Here is a 13,990-nt window from a genome sequence, read left to right as displayed (position 1 = left end):
GCCCCCTGATACTGTACGGTAGTGATCTCCATGGGACAGGGTATAATTGTAGAAATTGCCCTACTGTTGCTCAGTATGAGAGGATGGTGTGTAGTCAGTAAAGCTAAGACTGTGCTGTTTCCAGGGGGCATAGCCTTGTTGTGGGCTCTGGTAGTACATGTGCAAAGCCTGCAGGTGGGGGTGATGGATTGGAGATGGATTGGGCCAGTATTGAAAAGGCTGATAGTTTTAAATGTAACCTTTATTTAACTAGGCAAATCAGTTAAGAACCCATTCTTAATTACAATGACGGCCTAGAAACAGTGGGTTTAACGGCCGTGTTCAGGGGCAGAATGACAGATTTTTACCTTGTCAGCCCGGGGATTCGAGCTAGCAACCTTTCAGTTACTGGCCCAACACTCTAACAACTAGGCTACCTGCCTCCCCATAGTGGGAAAAGGCAGGGACCTGGCTGGGGAGGTTCTGGTTCTTGGGATGGAGAGGGTATCCATAGGTCAGGGGAGTGGGTGATAAAGAAGGAAAGGCTTCCTCTGGATTGAATGGGCAACACAAGAGAGAGCTAAAGCCAAGCCATTGTATTAGACAAAGTTGTTTTATATTCAAAACTTAAGACACAGTGCTTTCGGAAAGTATTCAGATCCCTTACCTTTTCCACATCTTGTTACGTTGTTCTTCCTCATCAGTCTACACACAATACCCCATAATGACAAAGCAACATTTTAGCACATTTATAAAAAATAATAAACAGAAATACCTTATTTACATAAGTATTCAGACCCTTTGCTATGAGACTCGAAATTAAGCTCAGGTGCATCCTGTTTCCATTGATCATCCTTGAGATGTTTCTGCAACTTGATTGGAGTCCACCTGTGGTAAATTAAATTGATTGTATATGATTTGTAAAGGCACACACCTGTCTATATCAGGTCCCACAGTTGACAGTGAATGTCAGAGCAAAAACCAAGCCATGAGGTCGAAGGAATTGTCGTAGAGCTCCGAGACAGAATTGTGTCGAGGCACAGTTCGGGAGAAGGGTACCAAAAAATGTCTGCACCATTGAAGGTCCTCAAGAACACAGTGGCCTCCATCATTCTTAAATGGAAGAAGTTTGGAATCACCAAAACTCTTCCTAGAGATGGCCGCCCAGCCAAACTGAGTAATCGGGGGAGAAGGGCCTTGGTCAGGGAGGTCACCAAGAACACGATGGTCACTCTGACAGAGCTCCAGAGTTCCTCTGTAGAGATGGGACAACATTCCAGAAGGACAACGATCTAGCACTCCACCAATCAGGCCTTTATGGTAGAGTTGCCAGATGGAAGCCACTCCTCAGTAAAAGGCACATGACAGCCCGATTGGAGTTTGCTAAAAAGCACCTAAAGGACTATCAGACTATGAGAAACAAGATTGAAATCTTTGGCCTGAATGCCGAGCGTCACGTCTGGAGGACACCTGGCACCATCCCTATGGTGAAGCACGGTGGTGGCAACATCATGCTGTGGGTATGTTTTTCAGCGGCAGGGACTGGGAGACTAGTCAGGATCAAGGGAAAAATGAACGGAGCAAAGTACAGTGAGATCCTTGATGAAAACCTGTTCCAGAGTGCTCAGGACCTCAGGCTGGGGAAAAAGTTCAACAACCTAAGCACACAGCCAAGACAAGTGGCTTCGGGACAAGTCTTGAATGTCCTTGAGTGGCCCAACCAGAGCCGGACTTGAACCCAATCTAACATCTCTGGAGAGATCTAAAAATAGCTGTGCAGCGACACTCCCCATCCAACCTGACAGAGCTTGAGAGGATCTGCAGAGAAGAATGGGAGAAACTTCCCAAATACAGGTGTGCCAAGCTTGTAGCGTCATACCCAAGAAGAATCACTGCCAAAGGGTCTGAATACTTATGTAAAGGTGATACCAGTTTTATCTTTTATATATATTTGCAAAAAATATCTAAAAAACAGTTTTTGCTTTGTCATTATGGGATATTGTGTGACGATTGATGAGGGGAAAAAACAATGTGATCAATTTTATAATAAGGCTGTAACGTAACAAAATGTGGAAAAAGTCAAGGGGTCTGAATACTTTTCAAATGCACTGTATAAGCTACTATTAATCACCCTTTGCCCTCAGAACAGCCTCAAATTGTCTGGGCCTCTACAAGGCCTCTACAAGGTGTCGAAAGTGTTCCACAGGGATGCTGGCCCATGTTGCCTCCAATGCTTCCCACAATTGTGTCAAGTTGGCTGGATGTCCTGTGGGTGGTGGACCATTCTTGATACACATGGGAAATTTTGGAGCGTGAAAAACCCAGCAGCGTTGCGGTTCTTGACACAAACCAGTGAGCCTGGCACATACTACCATACCCTGTTCAAAGGCACTTAAATATTTTGTTCATCCTGCGAATGGCACACATACACAATCCATGTCTCAATTGTCTCAAGACTTAAAAATCCTTCTTTAACCTGTCCCCTCCCCTTCATCTACACTGATGGAAGTGGATTTAACAAGTGACATCAATAAGGGACCATAGCCTTCACCTGATCAGTCTATGTCATTGAAAGAGCAGGTATTCTTAATATTTTTGTACACTCAGTGTTTAGGCTGCTATAAATAACCTGTAGATAACACTGGGCAAATTTTAGAATGCCTGAACAATTTACTATGGAACTTTCAATTTCAGTTCTCCCTTGTCATATAGAGGGACATCATTTTCTTAATCACTGGACTTGCAGCAAAATGTGAGAAAATAGATTAGTGGTACAATCCTCCAATGAGCAGCAATCCAGGAAATATAATTGTCTACATCACAAATACTATTGGTCAAGAAAGTTCAAAGTCCACTGCATTCTCTCTCCACGGAAACCACATTCTTATCATGGTTACAAGATACCACTATGTCTTCATGTACGCAGTCTCTTGTATGGAAATGTGATGAGCAAAATATCACACGAAATAACGAGATCAAACAAAATATCATTTTATTATTTGATTTATTTTCTAATCTTACTTCATTGTTTTCTCTTACCTTTTTACAATGACTTGAAATTATAATTCCCCAAGAACAACAAGGGTTACATCATTCAGAGGACCTTCAAAGAAAAACATAGAGCAGTAAACAAATACATTATCCTTCAGAATAAGAATAAACTTCAGTTGTACAATTCTTGTTTCTACAATGTTCTCTTTTTCCCTTCCCATTCATTTTAAATGGCAAGCCATGCACTACTATAGTAGTGATGTTTGTGCCTCGAGCAAAACTTTCTTTGGACATTGGAAGCTAGTGTGAGAGCAAAAAAAAAAAAAAAATCACAAACCATTTTATATACACATTTAAGTTTTTATAAGTATAATTTAACAAACTGACAGTCACATACGGTCAGTGCTTTCCAAGGGCTCGTCATCAGGTTAGTAAGAGGGAGAGTTATGAGAGAGAGGCACAGTGTTAAGACTAGCAGGCCAGTTTTTCAGGGCAGAGTTGGACTCAGCAATGATAATGAATTACTCTTCTGATGATAACGTTTTCAAATTTCAGCAAGGAAGAGAGTGTGAGCCGATAGTTAAAATGGTCAGTGAGAAGTAAAACTTCTGTTCTTTGGTCAGTTTTAAAATGACGTGGTTAAAAAGAAATTGGAACGTGTTTAAAGTGCATTAGAGAATCCCATTGAATCAAGTGTAATGTCTGGACAGGACTCTGGTCTTAGTCTAATCAGTCAGCTAGCAATCATGCTAGTGTAAGTCTCACAACTAGCTGTCTAAACTACAGTAGACAGTCTGAAATGAAAAATAAACAAGGAATAAACAGAAAATAGGGTAATCCTGCTGCTGTCTCCATGTAAGATAGGGGAAGATATGTCTTATGGTTTCCTCCTAGGAATGAACCACTGGCTGCTGGGTACTGTAGTAGTAAATGATTGGCTGAAGCCTCTTGATTGAGCCTCATATCTGCTGGGGAAAGCAACCTATTACACTCAAAGGCAGAATGACTTGAACCACTCAAGACAGTTCAGCCCTCTGTGGGCTGGCTTTCTGAGGCCTCACTATCTGTCCCGAGGCATCAGGCACAGTGCAACTCCACTGACCTCCTCATGATATGGTTCGGTGAACCTAATGATCGGTTTTAAAGATTCAGAAAGTGATATACAATAGTGATCAGTAGTTCTGTGCAGTGCCTGTTCTCAGCTGGGGCGATAACAGAGTTGGCATGTGTCACTGATGTTGACTACAATGACAATGCCCTTCATGAGGCCACTGTCTGCAACCTCAGCATTACAGTGGATCACACCTCAGTTGGGTTGAAGTGGAAAGACCTCACCATAAACAGACATTTTGAATTGGTCAGACGAGACTGAAGCACGCCAGTGTTGCCAATTCAATGGGTGCTCAATGCAACACTTTTGAAATGTACTGTCTGCTACCTTGAGTACAAGATATACATTTCAATCTAAAATAATCAACTATTTTTCTCAAATCAACAATTTCCCCTTCGAGTAGCATTCAACCATTAAATCCGCTGAATGCCAGTTTCCCTTGAGAATCCATAGATTCCAAAACTATTTACAAACTTTTCCCTCAAAAACAACTGCTATTAGAGAGAAACAACAGGGCAGGGACTGTGAAGTGAAATGAAGAATAAATATCTGGATGTGATTCACAGACGGGAGAAATTGACGTGTACGGGCTACATGCGAGAGCGGCGTACACAAGACCCTCCCTTGGGGGAGGATCATATTATTTTTCAGCAGAAGACCAAAAAGAAAATGATGAAAAATGCAATTCTCCCCCCCAACTATAAAAATACCTAGAATCTAAAGGTTCGGGGAAAAAATGACATGTACAAGTCGTTTACACCCAAGGCCATTTTCCATGGAGCGCTGAAGAGGAGAAAAGCGTGGTGACATACTGTAGCAAGAGTTTTATAGGTGGTGGAGGTGGCTGCGGTAGTTTTTTTTTTAGTATAGCTGCGATGGTTGGTACAGTATACGTTGCTGTTCATCCCTTTCACCCAGGGACAAACCACAAGCTGTCAGCAGTTCCAGCAAGTAAGAGTCAGCAACAGTGATATCCTTCAATGTGTCCAGTATCTCAGTCTCAGGGAGTGCATTAGTGAATAGGTAGCACTGATGACGTGTATTAAAAGTCTGCCATTCTCATTTCCTCTTGCTTACGTCCAGAAATGTGGCGAAAAGTTCCCAGAAATTCAGATTGGTGCTTAGTCAACTGAGGCTCATACAGTAAAACAAGGGAGTTTTGTTGGTTTGCTGACGTCCGTTTGTCCACGACGTCTGTTCTTCTTCGTTCTCCACTGTTCTTCAAAACATTATTGCTTCATCTAAGTGTTGAACATGTTCCGCTCCTTTAAATCAAAAAGCTGCGGGAGAGTAACGACATGTAACCTCTTCAAAAAAGGTCCGTTTTCAAATCAATTCAGCATTCTTAATTCATTCATATTGTTTTAAAACAATATATCGTCATATTAGGATTACATCCCTTCACAATAAACTTTACATTTTTTTAATATATTTTTTTATACAAATAATACTTTTTTGTCTAAACCCCCCGAAAATGAACCGGTTCTATTCCTTCAATAAGACATTATTCATTAGTCAAATTATTCAGCATTTTCTGTCTGAACATCTTCACGGAAAGTAAGTCACTTATCCAGTAAATGTTTTTGGTTACAAGCAGACCAGACATGTCCTTCCCACTGGATAAACTGGCTCCCTTTCACTTTCACTCAGCAAGGCTCCACTAAGGATCAGGTGGGTCAGTCACACTATAAAAGAACAACACTTCCCAGCGCACTCAGCTCAAATAAAAACAACACAGCAACATTTTCTCTCCATTTGATTTAGTGTCCAAGTTAAACAATCCAATTATTTCCTGTCAGTATGACCAACATTTATGTCAGTATTTGTCCGTTTTTAACTACCTCAAAGTCAGAGCTTACGTTAAAAGGAATTGATGTGATGGAGAAGTGTTCTTGTATTTGAGTATTTAGCCCGCCTGACCCCCTAGGACTCTGTTTCATTGTAAAAACAAAACGGAGATACAGCAAACCATGAGCCACTCAGCTTCACTGTGGAGACATTGAGGCTCACAAGAATGAACATGTCATTCGTGTTACTACCATTGTAGTCACCAAACCTTTTTAACCTTTTTTCAAAACAAAGTATTGCAAGCAACACAAAAAAAAACGTAACACACACATACACAAATGCATGCACTCTCACACACACACACACTAACCCTCAGGGCATTTCTTGTCCTCTACCCCAGGAAATGTCCCTCACCTGGGTTGCGTTAACTCACACTGGGAATATAATCCAAGTCAAAAGTCAAACCAGGATAAAGACTTACACTGCAAACGTGACACGGTTTATGTAGTAGGTGCCACCGCAAGTCTGTGTTCAAGAGAGCAGCCAGGGTCAACTTCATCTGACCTCGTCCCCTGACCAGTGCTACATACGGTTTAAACGTGGTTTAAACACGGTTCAGTCCGATACAGGAGAACGCTCCCAAAACACCCCAGGAGTTCATTTACTGAGCTCATGGTGAAAGATGGTATCGGCTGATATGTAGTGCAAGGACAATACATTTTAGAATCATGCTAGCATTGGGGCTCACAAGATTTCATTGCCAAGAAGATATTTAAGGGGACAGTGACCCGTTAACCAGGTCTTCCATGTATTCCAAGAGTTCCTCAGAGAAAGCACATTTGCACACACAACCTCAGACACACAAGGAAAACTCAGGTCCCTCCACCCAAATGCAGGGAAGTCATTAGAACCAAAGCCTACTGTATACAGGGGGAACAGACACACACACAAAGCAAAGCTCAAATCCCAGGGACGTTAAACCATGTAGCTTATTTTCTCATAGACAACAGCCACCAACAGTGACAAAAAAAATACATCTTCTTTAATGATAATTGGAGTACTTTTCCCCCACCTAGTATAGTTCAATAGGTATTGCTCTCTCTGTGGTCAGTCTCAGTAGCCAGTCTTTAAGTGTTTAGCCAGTCTGTCCTAGTATGGCAGTCCAGCGAGGCGGAGAGGCCGCCAGGCTGCCCTACTCCAAGACGGCCACCTCTACTTGACTTCCAGCATGGAGGGGTTGGACTCCATGATGGCCACGATGATGCGGTCGATGTAGTCCTGTAGTCGGAAGTTGACGTCCTCCTGCTTGCGGATGGCCTCCATCAACTGCAAAACAAAAAACAAAAAAAAAGACCTAATGTTTACAAGGATAGTAACTTATTGAGACCTTTTCATTTGCACTGAACAATGATTCAAGATGGTAAAACGGCACAACAAGATATACAATACAGAGTTCTGCAATAACCGTGAAAGATCTGGGCACCAGGAGTCTTAAGAAATGTATTTTATTCCACCTTTAATCATCAAGGTTAAAAGGGGGAAAGTGGATACCTAGTCAGTTGTACAACTGAACGCCTTCAACTGAAATGTGTCTTCCGCATTTAACGCAACCTTCTGAATCAGAGAGGGGCGGGGGCTGCCTTAATTGTTAGTCTCACTAACCACGTTTCTATCCAATGGCAGTAGAAACACTTTTATGAACAAACATTGATATAATAACCATAATATCGAAGTAAACTTGGAGTCACGCGATGACGTGTGGTCCTCCCACTACGACGCGGGAAATCATGCAGTTTATTAGGCTACAGATGAAATAAGTTATGATGAACTTCACAGGGTGGTGAAAGTGCACGGCGATGAGCTTGATGCTGCTTTCCAATAAATATCGAGGGTCTTATTGGTGACGTAATGATTGATGCTCGGCTGCCGTTTGACAAATTAAAATAATCTCGCTCTGTCCTTTTGCCTATAATAATCTCATCATGTAGGCTATACCTGCACTGCATCTGCCAGCTGTGTGTACAAACTTTTGACTGGTACTGTATATTTATGGCCTGTACATTTTTGTCCTTCTCTGCATATCTATGGCCTTGTATCTATGCTTAGCCTTCTCTGTATATCTATGGCATGTACATCTATGTGTATCTACTGTTTACATGTATCTATCTATATTGTGACTCACCTCTCCCCGGGACACAGAGTTGATCTCGGCAGCCAGCGACTCGGAGAAGGAGGCCGTCACCAGGTTCTTGGCTCCCTGGATGCTCAGGTTGATGATCTGGCCGTTCAGCTCATCGTTCTGCTCCTTCAGACTGCGGTTGTCCTGCTTGAGGCGTCGGATCTCCTGCTCTAACTCGGCCTCGCGGGTGCGGCTCTGGTACTCCTGCAGCCCGGCACTGGGAGAGCGTCCTCTCCTAGCCTCTGCCTCCAGCTTGTACAACTGCAGGTGCTCCAACTGCTTCCGCAGGTCCTCAATCAGCTGGTGGAGAGGGGGATAGGAGAGAGAGAGAGAGAAAGACCGCTGTTAGAGAGAGATACAGCAATAGTCTATTCTGCAAGAGCAACTAGTCACCAACCGTTGGAGGGGTAGGTTGAAAAATAGAAAACGTAAAAAAAAATATATATATATATTTTTTTACATAAGTTCTACCCAGCAGCAGAGAAATAACGAAAAGCAAAAACGAACCCTACTCATCGACAGACCAAAACTAAACAACAGACAGGACAGCCCTCCACATTTGACGTGCCTTCCGAGTCAGACAGACGTACAGTTTGCAATGTACTGTTGTCACCTCGTGACCTCTCACCTCCTGCGTGTGCTCCTTTTCCTTCTGGTTCTGGTGGCGCTCGTGGGTCAGCTTGTCGGTCGTCTTCCTCCGGGTTTCAAGCTCCTCGTTCATCCGCTCCGTCACGTCCTCCACCTCGTCTTCCAGCTTCCTCTTCTCCTGATGGGCGAACGAGAAGGAGGAGGAATGAGAGATAATAGGAGAAATACACAGACAAGGTATGGGAGGGAAGAGAAGGAAACTTCCCAAGGAAACTTGGGAAATGGGGGTTGAGGTAGATGGAAAGAAGAGGTGGATGAGAGGAGAGGTAAATAGACAAGGGATTGGAGGGAACAGAAAGGAGATGGGGGAAGAGAATGAAACTGGAGGTGATAGGGAGGTGAATGAAGAAGAAAGGGAGGAGTAGGAAGAGGGGAAGAAAGACGAGGAGGAGGAGAGAAGACAGTGGTCTTACCTCCTCTAGTCTCTCGATGTTGGCGCGGTAACAGGGCACACAGGATTTCAGCTCACTGTTCTCCTCATCCAGCTGCTGCAGCCTAGGGCAGAAAACTGCGCAGTTAAATGACATTCACCAATGTTAGAGTCGCGGTACACAACACATTTGACAAAACCAATTAAATTTATTCAAATCATTCAACAAATTAAATTAACATTCTGTTCCACACACTGGCACATTCACAGCTGAGCAGATACAGTACAACTGACCTAGCCTGACGACTCACACTCCATTCTTCCGCTGCTCTGTCGTTCGCGACATGCTTTAGTCTGAGACTGCCATCACTGAAGCCGTGTGTGGTGACGAGGGGCACGAGGGGTGTTGTACAAAACAAAGTCATCAGAGATTGGATCGTCTCTAACCAATCAAGTATCAAAGCCAATGACACATTTTCAAACCACCGCTTTATGTGTTCTTGCTCTGGCCCAACCCATCGGTTTCTGGACCAATCAGACGGCCCCGAATAAGTTCGCATTTGGTGAAGGGTCAGGGAAGTACTCACATCCAGATTCATTGCGGAGAAGAAACTAATGTCCGTGGGCGTGGCCTTTGGCCAAAGCAAGGAGTCTGGGTAGTCAGGCAACAACTGACCTGCTGTGACACCTACAGGTAACTGTCAAAATAAAGGAAACACCAACATAAAGTATCTTAAGGAGTTGGGCCACCACGAGCCGCCAGAAGAGCTTCATTGAGCCTTGGCATAGATTCTACAAGTGTATGGAACTCTATTGGAGGGATGCAACACCATTCTTCCAAGGAAAATGATATAATTTGGTTTTTGTTGATGGTGGTGGAAAATGCTGTCTCAGGTGCTGCTCCAGAATCTCCCATAAGTGTTAAATTGGGTTGAGATCTGGTGACTGAGACGGACATGGCATATGGTTAACATCGTTTTCCTGCTCATCAAACCATTCACTGACCACTCGGTGCCTGTGGATGGGGGAATTGCCATCCTGGAAGAGACCACTCCCATCAGGATAGACATGATTCACCATAGGTTGAAGGTGATCACTCAGAATGGCAGTGTATTTACTCAAGTGTTTCCTTTATTTTGGCAGCTACCTGCTACAAGTCTACTCTACTGAGAAACAGCTTTGGGTTCTAGGGCTTTGGGAGGGTGGTCCTGGGGCCCCTCCTGGGTGCACAGTTTTTGCCCTGGCACTACACAGCTGATTCAAATAACCAACTCATCATCAAGCTTGGATGATTTGAATCAGCTGTAAACCAGTAGGTGTCAGTGAAGCCCCACAATGTCACTGACCGACGCAATCATTGGAGCAGTGTTGACAATCACAGCCTCTAAAGGCCTATGTACCAGGCACACCTGCTGGCCACCCAGCCACAGTCACACAGTCACACACACACACACACACACAGACAGACACACACACCTGGGCAGAGCTGAGGATGCTACGCACAGGTTGCTAACCTCTCTCCTCGTCTTTATGGACACGCACACCACACACCCACCCCCCACATACCTAGCCTGCAGGTTCTCCAGCTCCAGGCCCCTCTCCCGCTCCAGCTTGGTGAGGGCGTCCTTGTGGCGACGGGTCTCCTGGTGCAGGTGGTCCTCAGCGCGGAGCTCTTGCTCCTTGAGCTGCTCCTCCAGGGCGTTGGCCCGGTGCACCAGCTGCAGGTTCTCCTGGCGGAGGCGCGCGTGCTGCTCCCCGCTAGCCTCCGAGTCCTTCTCCAGCTCCGCCACGCGACGCTCCAGCAGGAGCACCTGGGAGGAGGACGGGGTGAGGGTTAGCACAGAACAGTGTTGTTTGTTTATTACGATCTCTTTAAGCCCACAATGGGGGGGGGGCTACAAGTGGCACTACACTGTGTAGAATTGACCGGTGATTTGTTGCATTTAAATGATGCTATTGAGAACTGGATGATATTTTTACTTTATGTTCAGTGGTTTCAAGTTTTAATGTCAAATGCACAGGTAGTGAAATGCCTTTCTTGCAAGCTCTAAACCCAACAATGCAAGTATAACACTGTGTATGATACTGTGTATGATACTGTGTATGATACTGTGTATAACACTGTGTATGATACTGTGTATGATACTGTGTATGATACTGTGTATCATACACTGCATGTGTTGTTTGACGCTGAACTCTTTCTTTACATTGACGTACAGTGCTGTATAATGCTGTTTGACACGGTTGATAAACTCGGTATGATGCGGTATAATCTTATGACGTTGAACTCTGACCTTGTCAGTGATGTCGGTGTCAGCCAGGTCCAGTATGTCCCGGGACAGCTCACTCATGCTGTCCAGCGTCATGGAGCTGTTCTGGAGGAGGTGTCTGAAACGCCAGGGAGAAGAAATAAATGTTTGTGATGAAAAATTTTAAAAAGCAGCTCAAAACTGTTCCGTCCTGGAAAACTTTCACTTTACAACTTCACGATAAGTCAAGATAGCTAGTTGTGTTCGTCAAAATCCACCATATTTTCACGTTCAATCTAAAATAATTTTCTACTGAATTGATTAAAATAACTCATTTTGACCTACCGTGCTACTTTCTTGCTAGACAGCCTCTTGCTGGAGCTGAATGGGGGGGGGGGGGGGGGGGGTAGAACAACAGAAGACCAGTCAGAAGGGAGAAAAGACAGATGAAAGAGACAGCGTCTGTCTCTTGGTGTCCTTCCTCCCCACCCCCTCATCCCTCGCTCCAAAAAGCAGAGGGATAAAGAGGTTGTCATACGGGGAGCACAGGATCCTAATGTAAGGTACATGTTCATATGCACGTCTGCAGATACGTCACAGCAATAAAACACACACACGCCCGCATTTGAAATGCAACCCGAAAACAAAAATGCGTGTTTTTTATTGGACTGGTCTAGGAGGTAGGCCTAGTCACTCCCTGTTTCAGTCCATTTTCATCCGTTTGGTGCCTAATGAACACAACCCAGACACAAAAGCATGTGTATCAGTTAAAAAGGTTGGTTTTTCCATCAGCACTCATGCTTGAACAGGTACAAGATGATTCAATCCATTTGTAAGGCTGTAATAGAGTGAGTACTTTAAATGGAATATGAGAGCAATGATATAAGCCATGCACCACTGCCAATGATGTCAATTACCTGGAAGTCAATTCAGGTTTAGCATATTATATATATTTTTGCAACGTTTGTCACTGCACACATGGAATTGTTTCCATGACCTTGACAGGATGCGAGATATGTATGCATGGAACTCATAGGGCATGCAATGATACGAGCAATGGGAACTCTGGGCAAACCTTCTGTTGGCCACCTGGCACCAACAGCTAGAGCAAAGAGCGGCGGTCCACCAAACTCACCTTTACCAACATCGATTATGAACCTTAGAAACCTTATTTATAACGCCACAGTACAGACACCACAAGCAAGCTTGAGTTTGAGTGAGAGGTTCTCCCCAAAGCCGAGTCGAACCAAGCACTAACGCTGTCAACACACCGCAACTCACACACAAACGTGCACTGAAGAGTCAAGATGAGTGGAGTGGAGATGTGTGTGACAACCTATTCAAAAACATACACACAAACGCTGTCAAACTCTGTGCATGTGTCCGCCTGTTTGACAGTATTAAACGCAACACACCTGTGTGCATCTTACAAACGGAACACAACAGGACAGCACACGCACAGGGAGCGAGAGCAGTGTGTGTTACCTAGTCAACACGGCAATACACACACACACACATACACAAGGGATAACCTTAGTGGTGGTGGGGAATGTTACCTATTCATCTCTAGGAAATTGAGGCGAGTGGAGAGGTCCTCCAGGCGAGAGATTTGTTTGTGACATTGGTTACAGAAAAAGTCCAGCGCTTCCTCCCTGAGGAAGCTCTGAAAGCTGGCAGGGAGAGTAGTGGGGGTGCTGGGGAGAAAAAGAGAGGAGGAAAGGAGGAGAAGGGGAGTGAGTGACGGAGAAGGGAGGTGCACCGTGATGGAGAAGAGGAAGCGTCGGGGATCAAGAGTGCAGGATCATGAGAGTTTGTGAAAAGTGAAACTTTGTGAGTAATTGAGCTGTGTGGGGGTAAACGGCAAGGATGGACTCCTTCTAAGAGCGCTGTTCCAACCAAGGGTTCTTCCCGCCCCTTCAACAGAAGGGCTACTGTCACGGGGAACACTTTTATCTGTATTCATGTATATTCATGTATTACTTTAGTGACTTGGCCCCGAGGAGCTGCAGTGAGGTTCATATTCAGCTCACGATAACTAGCACACAAACATCAATAGCTAACTGGAGTGTGTGTGGTCGCCGCAGCCTCTCCGCACGTCACCTTTTCTGGCTGATAATTTATTCAGAAGAGTGCGCCTCTGTATGCGTGGCGTGTGCCTCGATTCCTGTATGTGTGGCGTGTGCCTCGATTCCTGTATGTGTGGCGTGTGCCTCGATTCCTGTATGCGTGGCTTTTGCCTCATTTCCTGTATGTGTGGCGTGTGCCTCGATTCCTGTATGTGTGGCGTGTGCCTCGATTCCTGTATGTGTGGCGTGTGCCTCGATTCCTGTATGTGTGGCGTGTGCCTCGATTCCTGTATGTGTGGCGTGTGCCTCGATTCCTGTATGCGTGGCTTTTGCCTCATTTCCTGTATGTGTGGCGTGTGCCTCGATTCCTGTATGCGTGGCGTGTGCCTCGATTCCTGTATGCGTGGCGTGTGCCTCGATTCCTGTATGCGTGGCGTGTGCCTCGATTCCTGTATGTGTGGCGTCTGCCTCGATTCCTGTATGTGTGGCGTCTGCCTCGATTCCTGTATGTGTGGCGTCTGCCTCGATTCCTGTAAGTGTGGCGTGTGCCTCGATTCCTGTAAGTGTGGCGTGTGCCTCGATTCCTGTATGTGTGGCGTGTGCCTCGAT

At 44.9% G+C, this 13,990-nt stretch overlaps 1 protein-coding gene across 3 annotated transcripts in view; it reads right to left on the bottom strand.

Moving 5' to 3' along the window:
- Positions 1-2,966: 2,966 nt before the first annotated feature.
- Positions 2,967-13,990, bottom strand: part of rab11fip3 (RAB11 family interacting protein 3 (class II)) — a 46,106-nt gene continuing 35,082 nt past the window's right edge. For 2 of the 3 annotated variants that reach the window (XM_029629447.2, XM_029629449.2), the window contains 8 exons: positions 12,872-13,009; positions 11,661-11,696; positions 11,361-11,454; positions 10,633-10,877; positions 9,110-9,191; positions 8,677-8,814; positions 8,052-8,348; positions 2,967-7,195 (listed from right to left, as the gene is read on the bottom strand). In XM_029629447.2, the coding sequence (XP_029485307.1) occupies positions 7,082-7,195; positions 8,052-8,348; positions 8,677-8,814; positions 9,110-9,191; positions 10,633-10,877; positions 11,361-11,454; positions 11,661-11,696; positions 12,872-13,009 (1,144 nt within the window). In that variant the 3' untranslated portion in view covers positions 2,967-7,081. The remainder of the gene's footprint in view (positions 7,196-8,051; positions 8,349-8,676; positions 8,815-9,109; positions 9,192-10,632; positions 10,878-11,360; positions 11,455-11,660; positions 11,697-12,871; positions 13,010-13,990) is intronic. The other variant, XM_029629448.2, reaches the window with a different exon arrangement.

The sequence above is a fragment of the Oncorhynchus nerka genome, linkage group LG23 (assembly GCF_034236695.1).
Source record: "Oncorhynchus nerka isolate Pitt River linkage group LG23, Oner_Uvic_2.0, whole genome shotgun sequence".
Taxonomy (NCBI): Eukaryota; Metazoa; Chordata; class Actinopteri; order Salmoniformes; family Salmonidae; genus Oncorhynchus; species Oncorhynchus nerka.
Note: the sequence above shows the minus strand (reverse complement) of the source record. Positions and strands in the feature narration are given on the sequence as shown.